This window comes from Balaenoptera acutorostrata, chromosome 4 (genome assembly GCF_949987535.1).
Source record: "Balaenoptera acutorostrata chromosome 4, mBalAcu1.1, whole genome shotgun sequence".
Taxonomy (NCBI): domain Eukaryota; kingdom Metazoa; phylum Chordata; class Mammalia; order Artiodactyla; family Balaenopteridae; genus Balaenoptera; species Balaenoptera acutorostrata.
In genome coordinates, this window is record NC_080067.1 from 76,027,390 (window position 1) to 76,040,140 (window position 12,751).

A 12,751-nucleotide genomic window follows, 5' to 3' on the forward strand; every position below is an offset into this window, starting at 1 on the left:
ATTCTAAAGCATTTAACTTGTCCAGTACTTCTCCAGCCTCCGGAGATTGCTCTAAGGATATGAAAGTACGTCGTAAACAAAGAGGCCAAACAAAGGAGAAGGGCAAAGGGGCAGCCGTGGGTTTTCATTACTCTATTCTATTACTCTATCCGTGTACTGTATTCATTTTGTATTCCCTAGGCTCCTCTATGCTCCTGCAATACCAAATTTTCTAAATGGTAGCCACCCAGTAAGAATTTATCACTCCGTATTTCTCGCCCTTCAGCCCCTGGCCCCACGCCTCGACCCCTCTCCTCCCCAAGTCTTTAACCAGAGAGGCACGAGTTCACCGTGCCACTCTGGAAACAAAAAGGGAGGGGCGGGGGGGCGGGGCGGGGCGGGGCGGGGTGGGGAGAGGGGAGGGGAGGGGAAAATACTGTGGTTTCTACAGAGGCTTTGAGCGCATGCGTGAGTCCTCTCCCGGACCGTTTGTGCTGCCCTCCTAGGAAGGGGCGGGGGGTGGAGGTTTGCCGGACGGACCGAGTACGGGTGCCGAGCAGGCTCTCACGGAAGTCCATTCGCCATTGGGAGGTCCGTAGTGGGTGCTCTGTGCCCTTGTTGCCGAGGGCCTCTTCTTGGGTCATTCCTGGAGTAGGAGCCGGACTGGGGCTGACACCGGAGCTCCCCCCTGGCCGCCTCGGCGCCTGTGTGACCTCCTCGCCGGCGGGATGTGGCGACTACGCCGGGCTGCCGTGGCCTGGTAAGTGCGGGCTCCGAACTGGCCCCGTTATTTCTGGGGCCTCCAGAAAACGAGGTTGTCCCATCACTACATCCAGAATGTGCAGGTAACTCTCAGGCCAAGCAGAGAGCAGTTGGAGGATTCCGGGATATTTTTGAGGACCCGGAGTGACAAGAGCCCTGACTAGGCTTACCTAGGTGCTGGCCCCCGTACTGGCCCCTGTCCGTGTTCCTATGCCCCTCGGAAGATTCTGGGCGCTTTTCAGTCTTGGCCTTTTCTATGTCCTTTTGTGCCTGCCCCTTTCACCCTTCTATCCTCGCTGTTATCTCTGTCTCTGGTGGCTTCTTCTGTCCGGGCTCTATGACTCTAACCATGTGTCACCCTTGCCGCGTCTCTTAATTCTCACTGTCTTTTTCTTCTACCTGCACGCCAGCTTACATTGCTTTTGCAGGTACCTGAGCTCTTCTCTCGGGGTGAAGGGGACTCTGCCTCTTTCCTTAGTACGCTGAGTGAACATGATTTGGAGTCAGATCTGGAGCGGTGACGCATACATGTAGTGTCAGAGATGGTGATCAGAGATGGTGATTAGAGATATTCTCTTAATAGCAGCTTTTTTCAGTGTTTAGGAAGGGAGACTTGCTTTTTGGATGTGAGGTGGTGAATGTAGCACCACCTTTCTAATCACTGTGTTATTGTTGCCCTGGTCTGTGTTAATCCTAAACCGAAAATCATAGAAGTATTTACATTTCTATGGGTTACTATGTGCATTTTAATGAAATTAAATTTGACTTTAATCTTTACACGTAGCTGTGTTCTAGTATCCTTAGATATCTTCAGGTTTAACTCATTGTTGCAGGCATTTGATGAGAAGTAACATACATCAAGCAAGGTTGGAAAAACTTGGTTTTCCTGAATTAACTCAGTCTCTAAACACCTGTCTTGAATTTTTTTCGGAATGTTTTAAGTGGTGTAATTTATAGTGTTTATAAGTGATGGGATCCATTTGTTTTATGAAGGTTAATTTGAGTCTAAATTTAGAACTGAATGGCATACAATAGTTGAAGTTTCAGTCCATTAGAATAATTGAATAAGTTACTTCTAATGTCATGGAATTTTAATTTCTGAGTAAATCCCCAGCCCTTGGTACTGAACTAAGTTATTTACAACCTTTTATTTCTACTCAGTATTTACTGGGGAAATATATCTAATTTTCTTTAAATAAGAAAAGACTTTGCAGAAAATAGTGTACTTTGTTGGAACAATTAAGATATGTAGGAAAAACTTTAAAAATTGAGTTTCCAATCGACTAATTATCAACTGATAATTGTTTATTCAATTGGATGCTGTCAGCTAAATTGTTTCTAAAGTTACTATTGACTCTGTAGTCATAGCTTAAAATGTCTTATGTTGATAGCACAGTTTAGCTGCCTGCAGAAGTAGAGATGCGGACGGTGAGATGCCCCAAGTTCTGGAGTTTGTCTTTTGATGTAGCTCCTATGCATGTTATGGAGTACATTTAAATTCTTACTCTTTAATAAATAAACATTCTTTGACATATATATCTAAATATGTGCTCATAGACATGTCAGAAAACCAATGACCAACATTTATTTAGGTGCAATAAATATTTGCATAAAATTGTTGAAAAAATAATAACATGCTAGGAAACAGTACATAGGTTAAAAGCAGATGATGGATGAGTGTGAATAGATGATTTCTGGGGTTGGGGTCGGGGAGCCTTGTTTTGCATCACATTTGATTTTTAGTTTGGCCTAATATAGAAGTATATATTCAAATTCCTTTTCCACCATTCACTATTCATTCTACCTTAGGCAAGACACAGTTAAAAAAAGCAAGTTGGTAAAATAAGGATACTTACCTTACTGGGTTTTTCTGAGAGTTAACAGTAGCATTTGTGTAAACATTTGACATAATGCCTGGCAGTTAAATACCCCTTTCCCCTCACTGTCCTTCGTCACAACATTATTTCAATGTTCCTTGATTCCTATTCCTTAAGATATTTCTACTCCCGTGTAATTAAATGAATTACAAATTTATTCTTTAGTATGGGGCCTGGCCCATAGTAAGCACTATGACTGTGTGTTGAATAAGATAATCAGGCGTATGTTTGTTGGTAGGAGACTTTCATTCTCTGCCAGGAAGGACAGGAGGAAAGAGCTCAGATAGTAACATGTGCATTTAGATTTTTTTCTCTTTGGGGTGTTTCCCCCCCCCCCCTTTCTTTCTTTATTTTTCTGGGGAGCCAGGTACATGAGGTGTTAATAATTTTTCCTTAATTTCCATTCCTGGACCGTCTCAGGATTGTGAAACATAGATGAGAGGGCAAAGAATAGATGTTATAAGCTACTGGAACTTTTGTGCTTAAAAGTAAAAGTTTACACGCCTTTTTTTGTATAGGTGCATCCATAATTCACATTTATTTTCATACCACCATTTTAGCCTAACATTACATGAAATCTTCGTACATCTACATGGTCTTCGTATTTATCACTTTAATGGCTATACACAGTATTCTCTTTTGTTTATGTATCATAGTTTATAAATTTATGTTCTTAATGTTAGCTATTTAAGTGGTAACATTTTTTGCTATTACAGCACATCTTTTTTTCCAGTTTTATTGAGGTATAATTGACATACAGCACTGTATAGGTTTAAGGCATACAGCATAGTGATTTGACTTATATACATCATGAAATGATGACCACAGTAAGTTTAGTGAACAGCCATCGTCTCATATAGATACAAAATTAAAGAAATAGAAAAAAATATTTTTTATGATGAGAATTCTTAGGATTTACTGTCTTAACAACTTTCATATATAACATACAGCCTGTTAATTGTATTTCTCATGTTGTACATTACAGTCTTAGTATTTATTTCTCTTAGAACTCTAAATTTGTACCTTTTGACTGCCTTCATTCAATTCCCCCTTCTGCCACCCCCTTCCTCTGGTAACCACAAATCTGATCTTTTTTCTATGTGTGTTTATTTGTTTGTTTGTTTGTGAAGTATAATTGACCTACAACACTGTGTTAGTTCCTGTTATACAACATGGTGATTTGGTATTTCTGTACCATTTCAAAATGATTACCATGATGAGTTTAGTTCGGATATGTCACTATACAAAGATATTTTGTTTTCAGCTTTACTGACAGCAAATAGCTGTCAGTAGTTAATAAAATAAGTCTCTACCTTTTTTGTTTTCAGTTTTGATTTCTTGGACCAGGATCATAGCCCACATATAGTAAATTAGGGGACAGGCTCTGGAGTCCCACTGCCTAGGTTTGAATCCCTCCTTTACTCCTTATGTCAGTGCGGACTTCAGCAACTTACTTATGTCTGTCCGCCTTTTCCTCGTTGGTAAAATGGGGACGATACTAGTACTTTTATCATAGGATTATCAGCAGGATCCAATGAGTTAGTTCCTGCTGCAGGAGTGCCTGGCACACAGTAAACGGTTAGTAACTGTGGGCTATCGTAAGGCACAGTGTGATTGGTCATGTGTGCCTGTGTGTTTTCCCTTTTGCATATTGCTCTTTTATATCGTTTCCTTTGCATTGTTTCCCCATCTGATCTTTCTCCCACACCTATTTTTCTTTCAGTGAGGTCTGCCAGTCCTTAGTGAAACACAGCTCTGGAACAAAAGGAAGCTTACCACTACAAAAACTGCATCTGGTTTCACGAAGTATTTATCATTCGCATCATCCTATCTTAAAGCTTCAAAGACCCCACTTCAGGACCTCATTTCAGCAGTTCTCCTCTCTAACTAACCTTCCTTTACGTAAACTGAAACTTTCTCCAATTAAATATGGTTACCAGCCCCGCAGAAATTTTTGGCCAGCGAGATTAGCTGCAAGACTCTTAAAACTTCGGTATCTCATACTCGGATCTGCTGTTGGGGGTGGCTATACCGCCAAAAAGGTGAGTTTAACTTTCCTACTGCTTTTCCAGTTATTCCAGCATGATTGTTTTAAGGTTTCTTAGCATATGTCATTTTTCTTTAGTGCAGTAGAATGTAATTAGATGTTTAAACATTTATTGTGTGCCTCTATTATGTGCTAAATTGTTTTAATGGTGCTAATAGGAAAACGCTCTCTGAATCTTAGTTATTATAAGAGATGAAAATGGCCTAATGGAAGGAGCACTGGTCTGGGAGTAAGAACACTTAGGTTTGATTTTCAGCTTTGCCATTTAGTAGCACAGGCAGGGAAGTAAGTGGCATGCTCATGCAACTACTTCGTAGCAGCTCTGGGACCAAAGGTGGGGTATCCTGATCCCTGGTCTGTCTTCCTTGTATTCCTCAGTGTTGTTTAAAGCCAAATCATGAAACCCATTTGAAATAGGAGTACATTTGGAATTTTTCCATTTTCTGTATTTAGTAAAGGAACATTTACATGTTTTACATGCTTGTCTGCTAATTTATTTTTAGAAGAGCAGAGGCCACTTTGTTTCTAAAAATTTTGAACATAATACATTGCTCTTAGTAGCTTAGCATGTTTTAACAAAATAAATTTAAATAGTTTTTTTTATCTTTTATATGGCATTCAGATCATTTGATTGGCATACTTTCTTATCTTTTAGACTTTTGATCAGTGGAAAGACATGATACCTGACCTTAGTGACTATAAATGGATTGTGCCCGACATTGTATGGGAGATTGATGAGTATATCGATTTGGGTTTGTATCAACATTAAACTACTTTTCTTGGTTGTATCTTTAGGAAAGAGAAATAGTTGTATTGAGATAGCTCCTTAACTCTAAGTTTAAGGTTGTAGCAGTTGTTTTTTTTTTTTTTTGACATCTTTATTGGAGTATAATTGCTTTACAATGATCTGTTAGTTTCTGCTGTATAACAAAGTGAATCCTGTGTACGTATACATATATCCCCATATCTCCTCCGTCTTAAGTCTCCCTCCCACCCTCCCTATCCCACCCCTCTAGGTGGTCACAAAGCAGCGAGCTGATCTCCCTGTGCTATGCGGCTGCTTCCCACTAGCTATCTATTTTACATTTGGTAGTGTATATATGTTAGTACTACTCTCTCACTTCGTCCCAGCTTACCCTTCCCCCTCCCCATGTCCTCAAGTCCATTCTCTACATCTGCGTCTTTATTCCTGTCCTGCCCCTAGGTTCATTAGAAGCTTTTTTTTTTTTTAGATTCCATATATATGTATTAGCATACGGTATTTGTTTTTCGCTTTCTGACTTACTTCACTGTGTATGACAGACTCTAGGTCCATCCACCTCGCTACAAATAACTAGTTTCATTTCTTTTTATGGCTGAGTAATATTCCATTGTATATATGTGCCACATCTTCTTTATCCATTCATCTGTCGATGGACACTTAGGTTGCTTCCATGTCCTGGCTATTGTAAATAGTGCTGCAATGAACATTGTGGTACATGACTCTTTTTGAATTATGGTTTTCTCAGGGTATATGCACATAAGTGGGATTGCTGGGTCATATGGTAATTCTATTTTTAGTTTTTTAAGGAACCTCTATACTGTTCTCCATAGTGGCTGTATCAATTTACATTCCCACCAACAGTGCAAGAGGGTTCCCTTTTCTCCACACCCTCTCCAACATTTATTGTTTGTAGATTTTTTTTTTATACAGCAGGTTCTTATTAGTTATCCATTTTATACGCATTAGTGTATATATGTCAATCCCAATCTCCCAATTCATCACACCACCATGTTTGTAGATTTTTTGATGATGGCCTGTTGTAGCAGTCTTATTTTAATGATAAAAGTAATAGAATAGCAGAAAAAAAATAGGTAAGAAAAAAAATTATCCACTAGTTCATCAGTTTAACACAGCTGCCACGATCCTTAAGGATCAGTTTCTTTTAATTGTACCTATTTTGTGTATGTGGTTAATATTTTACTTTCCTTTTTAAGAATTATATAGTCATAGTGAACATACACTTTGCTGTCTTGTCTTTTGCTACCTAACACATTGGTCAGCATTTTCTACTCTACTGAGCAGCCTTCTTGAATATCATTTTCAGTGTTGTATGATGTTACCCAGAACAGATGCACTGTACTTCACCTAACTAGCTCCCTTTGATTGAGTACCTTGGTTACCTCTACTTTTTGTAACCAGGTTTCTTAAAAGCCTGCTAGTGTCCAGAGTAATTTCTCCTGTTAGTCTTTCATTGTTCCCTTTTTCAAATAATAGATGAGAAAAAAAGTATATTTGGTAGTTATGATTGCCAGTAACTCATGGTGATCTTTAGAAAAAGATTTTTTCTGATGAAATTATTTTCCTCAGGTCTCTTTTTTAAGACTTTGTGTAGACATTTTTTAGACTTTAGCTTAGGTGTATACAGGGGTGGATTTAATCTCTGCATGCACTATTCACAGCACTGTCTTAAAGATAAAATTGTTACATTGACAAAGATATTTACAGGAAAAGCACTCCTTCAAATTATTTTTCTAACGTTTATGAGAAGAGCTTTTAATGTTATGCATTCACTAGTCCCACTCTGTAGTGACTGCAAGCCTGGGTTCTGAAGCTAGACTGTCTAGGCTTAAACCTGACTCCCCCACTTTGCTGTATGTGCAGGTCCTGTTACTTAACCTCTGTGCCTCATTCCTTGTCTGTAAAATGGGGTTGATGAGAACTGTTTTGTAGCATTGACATGAAGATTAAACAAGTTAATGCTTTTATAGCACTTAGAATAAGACCTAATACATATTCTTATTTTGAGAAACTTTGTGTTTTATCTTCTCCAGAGAAAATTAGAAAAGCCCTTCCTAATTCAGAAGACACTGTAAAGTTGTACCAAACTTTGACAAAATTGTTGAGTATTTGTAAACAAAAATAAATACTTGATCACTTTGTAAATAAAGCTAGCAATAATAAAGTAATGGCTTGTCTTGGGTTCAGAGACAGATTTTTTGAAGTGGTAACAAGTGTAAGTCTTCCTAGGGAATACAAAAGGAGAGAGAAAAGTAATGGAATTCTGTTCTTAAACTTGAACTGGGATTTTATCACTTTTTTTTGAATTCAGGTCAGGTGCTACAAAAGATATTTTTTCTTTTTTCTTTGATTCATTGCCTTTCTGCTGTGACTTCCTCCCAAAAAATACTTCTGATTCCAATCCAGTGTTAACATTTATACGGTGCTTCTGTCTCAAGGCATTTAACTTATAAATCAAAGTTAACCCTCTAAACCATATGTTTGGTGAGTCTTTTTTAAAAATTTTCATGGCTTGTAGAAGATCATCAGAATAACACATTGTTTCAGATATACGTAGCAGTTGTAGTTGGAATAGGGAGAAAAATGGAAAAAATATTTAAACTTAAGTTTATATATGATTATTTAAATTGTATGAATGTTTCAATAGTCAAATTCTTATTTTGAGACTATTTCTTTTCTCTTCTCCAGAGAAAATTAGAAAAGCCCTTCCTGATTCAGAGGACCTTGCAAAATTGGCACCCGACTTTGACAAGATTGTTGAAAGCCTCAGCTTATTGAAGGACTTTTTCACCACAGGTAAGGAAGGACATGTGTTTGATCTCGTTTAAAATGTCGGGAAACACAGAGGAAAAATACTTAAAATGTATTCATTTGTTTATTTCCATCTTTTATTTATTTATTTATTATTTTAAATTAACATTTTAAAAAATAAATTATTTATTTTGTTTATTTATTTTTGGCTGTGTTGGGTCTTCATTGCTGCACGCGGGCTTCCTCTAGTTGCGGCGAGTGGGGGCTACTCTTCCTGGCAGCATGCGGGCTTTTCATTGCAGTGGCTTCTTTTGTTGCGGAGCACAGGCTCTAGGCACGCGGGCTTCAGTAGTTGTGGCACGTGGGCTCAGTAGTTGTGGCTCACGGGCTTGGTTGCTCTGCGGCACGTGGGATCTTCCCGGATCAGGGCTTGAACCTGTGTCCCCTGCATTGGTAGGCGGATTCTCAGCCACTGCACCACCAGGGAAGTCCCTATTTCCATCTTTTAAATGAAGATATTTAGTACAAATAAAAGCCAGGTTTTTGATAAAAGGATAAACACAGTTTTGTTGCTCTGTGGTTTTACTAGTTTTTTAATTTATTTTTATTTTTTGGCCGCGCCATGCGGCACACGGGATCTTAGTTCCCTGACCAGGGGTCGAACCTGTGCCCCCTGCAGTGGAAGCACGGAGTCTTAACCACTGGACCAGCAGGGAAGTCCCCGTGGTTTTAATTTTTGTTTAGCCCAACAAAATGAAAATTTGCAAGAACTTAAACATGCTTGGCTTTAGTCAGTGAGGGAAAAATAAATCACTTGTTCTTGACAAGTAGATGATACTTCCTATGTGTTTGCTGTTCATAATTGCTTAGAGCCGATTTGGTGATTTTAAAACAAATTTAATTATAACGGACCATAATGAGTAGAATTTACTAAGGTTAGTCCTGGTGTATTTGCCCAATTCTGCCCTATCATGATATAAATCTGAGGTCTCAGACATCTTTGTTTGCTCATTGTTAAATTTTACATTTCTATTTCCCCCTTTGCTGATTTTTCACAGGTCACAAATTGGTTAGTGAAGTCATAGAAGCTTCTGACCTACTTCTCTTGTTAGGTGTGTAAACAGATATTTTTGCTGATCTTAACATGCCTTTTAAATGCATCTAATAAACTAGCTGCAAATAAAATTGCAGACCAAATTTATAATATTGCTTATGCTGAATTTTAAAATGTCAGAATTATATTGGGCAAATTCATTATCCTTTAGGTGGAAATAATAAAATAATTTTTTTGTGGTAAAACTAAAATTCCTAAATATGTGTGTCTATATTATAAGATTAAAGCTATTAAAAAGAAAGTGCTTAACCAAAATATTTTCTTGAACCTGATCTGATTGTTTCTGATAATTGAAACGAAAGTCATTTTAGTTTGTCTCATCTGTCCTGTCACAGTTGACATTTTTAATTTAATTTTTTTTACTGTATACGGTCTGTAATGGCAGTAGTGTATGGCTGAACTGTAAGTACTCTCATGTAAAATAATCCTTATCAAAGATAGCCTTATTTTTTATTGTAATTTTCAGTGATATTTTAAAAAATCTGTTAAACATGTCCTATAATGGTTTTGAAAATTTTTTTCTTAGGTTACCACTGCATTCCTTAAAATAAGAATAGCTTTCCAAAAAGTGATTTTTGCTCTAAAAATCCTTTTATCTTTCAACCGACTAAACATAATTTGGAATTTAGTTTAGGCTATTGACTTCACTGGAGAATTTAAAGGACTGCATATTTATCTTTAAGGTTCACCTGGAGAAACAGCATTTAGAGCGACAGATCCCGGGTCTGAAAGTGACAAGCGTTATAGAAAGGTACGTATAAAGGAGCATTCTTCACATAGATAGTCTTGAAAGATTTTTAAAAGTTTTTACCTACCCTGGAAGATCTGAAAATGGTAACATCCGAGAAGCAAACATAAAAGCATCCAGTGGAGGTATTGTTATTATTCTTGGTACAAAATGCAAGGTATTATTCAGCAGTTCTGGAAATATAATTGGAGAAGCTAGTTTCCCTCAAATATGTCTGTGAAATATTAGTTTCCAGGGTTGTCCCCAACAAAGGGTTTTGTTGTTAAATATGTGTGGGGGAAAGCTGGTATAAATAAAACAAACAGGCTTCTTTTCTTTTCCCTAGGATTTCTCAGACCTTAATATATGCATGTGCATTGTGAATCTCTAAGAGAAGTCAAAGTGTGCAGGGTTTTCCAGATTTATTTAGCAACAAAACCCTTTTTCCATGAATACCTTTTAGGGACTAATGTTTCATGATATACAGTTAGGGGAAATATTAAGGGAGTAGCAAGTTTGTTACTAAGGGATAAATAGACTTCTGTTACATTGATAGTCAACAGAATTATGTATGGGGTTATTTAGGATATGTTAATTTCAATTCATGCATTAAAACCCATATGAAACTTTTAGGAGAATTGCTGATGTAGAATAACATGCATTGTTGTGTATTTATATTCATATGTTAACCTGATATTGTCTTACTCTTCACTTTTTTCATCTTTTGAAATTAGTAAGATAACTGATTCCTTGGAAGTTTTTTTTTTTTTTAATAATAACCTAGATAAATAAATATCTGGAAAAAATACTCCATGAACATTTAAAAATTAAATGATGAAGGTTATTATGGTTTTAAATCATTGAGGTAAATAATTTTATGTTTTTTGGGGAAGCAGGAAGAAAGTAATTCCTATGTGTAGATTTCCATCTTGTTTCCTGTCCTTCAACTTTGAGCTTTTTACATGATATTCCAAGTTTTAATTATATTTCAAAAGATTTTTTTTCTTTTGTCTTTTAACTTGATCTTTTGAAGAAAACATTTTTCAAAATGTGTGTGTATACGTGTGTGTGTGTTTGCCTTTTAACTTGATCATTTTTGATAACCTTTTCAACTGGCATTATTTTAACCAAGAGATACCCTTGACTATACATGCTACTGGGAAGAAAAATTTGAATAGAAATTAGCCTATGATGCACAGCTTATTTTGAGCCAAGCCCTTGGCCCTTAATGCAGATAGACTTAATGTGCAGAGAAAAGCTAATCTAACTGGGGAGAAGGAACCCCTGTTACAAGTATGGTGGTATGGTTTTTGAGCGACAGGATTTCTTGTTGCCTAGATCGGTTAGGGGAGGCTTGCATCTCTCTTCTTTTCTGATATGGCCTAGGATTGTTTTGGTAAATGAGAATCCTGTTTAGGACCTGACAGATAATTCCCTTAAAATCCTGCTAAGGTGATAAATGGGTAGTAACTGATAAATGATCAAGAGGTCTGCAGTATAGAAGAAACAAGAGAACCGATCTCTGGGAATTTATTTATATTTACAGATTTTATTTTATACAGTAGACATGAGAGCAAATTTATTGCTTTATTTTATAATTTACTTTGCTTGAAGATAAGTGCTGTTGTAGACTATTCTTAACTTTTCCATAATTGATGGTGATTATCTTGCCCATTAAAAACGCACCAGTTATTTACAACTATTTGTCATAAATTAAGCCATTTTCATTATAGGTTAAATCAGATAGTATTAAATGCTAGTATAAATGTTTACTATACAGAAAAAGTATTTTCAACCTCAACTAGTGGTTTTAAATTTTATTAATATGCAGCATTATGTTTTCAAGGCTTGACTGTTACCTGTGATATTTGAAAATAATGAACTACTCAGACAAGACGCAGATAAACTGATTGTAAGAGACTTGTCTGTAAGTTGATGGTTGAATGTAAGCATGGAAAGGGAGACCTTAGCAGAAGCCTTTTTGAAATTATTCTAAAGCATCAAATTTGAAAATTTGGGCAATAATCAGAGGTGGTAGGATGGCATCCAGAGTTCAGGTGATACCTTTTTGATTGGTTCAGTCTGGTGTCTGAGAGCCCCAAGATTTAAAATGGTGCTCATGCCTTAGCTTAATGATTGTTGGGTTTATACCAAAGTTTCTGGCTAGACTTCTATTAGAAATGTAAAAGTAAATGTGAATCAGATTTTTTTTATGTGGTAATAAATTAAAAACATTTTGACTAGAAGTAAAAAGAAAAACTTGTTCTTTCTAATAAGAGAACACATCTGGAAAAGTGCTGGCAAGTAGAGGGACAATTAGGAACCTTTCTAAGTCAACTGAAGTGAAAGTGACAGGGAGTTGCAGGAACACAGATGCCAGATTGACTTGAGTCAGGCAGAATGAACCACACAATAGACAGATTACCTGTGGTTCACAGTCTGGGGTCACTAGACTTTTAGGTGTTCTGGAAAGTTGTGATTGAGGTCTTCAAAAAGCATGTATTCCCACATAATGCTACACAGGCTAACTAAACATCAAGTTTCTTTGATTTTGCCTGGATTTATATCCGTTCAGTTTGTGGACAGTAGTTAATGTTTATCAAAAGTTCTTGTACGTATTTTTGATAAATAAAAAAGGGAAAAATACTGAAACCACATTTTAGTAAATGCTTTTAGTTAATCAAAAATTTTTAAACTTGTGTTCACTATAGAA

General features: G+C 36.9%; 1 protein-coding gene across 8 annotated transcripts in view; it reads left to right on the forward strand.

Annotated features, from left to right (window-relative positions):
• Window positions 1-516: 516 nt before the first annotated feature.
• The window catches only part of OPA1 (OPA1 mitochondrial dynamin like GTPase), a 100,128-nt gene continuing 87,893 nt past the window's right edge, over window positions 517-12,751 (forward strand). For 2 of the 8 annotated variants that reach the window (XM_057545306.1, XM_057545309.1), the window contains exons 1-6: window positions 517-739; window positions 4,342-4,660; window positions 5,321-5,417; window positions 8,135-8,242; window positions 9,256-9,309; window positions 9,995-10,062. In XM_057545306.1, the coding sequence (XP_057401289.1) occupies window positions 708-739; window positions 4,342-4,660; window positions 5,321-5,417; window positions 8,135-8,242; window positions 9,256-9,309; window positions 9,995-10,062 (678 nt within the window). In that variant the 5' untranslated portion in view covers window positions 517-707. The remainder of the gene's footprint in view (window positions 740-4,341; window positions 4,661-5,320; window positions 5,418-8,134; window positions 8,243-9,255; window positions 9,310-9,994; window positions 10,063-12,751) is intronic. The other 6 variants (XM_007195173.2, XM_007195175.2, XM_007195174.2 and 3 more) reach the window with 4 other exon arrangements.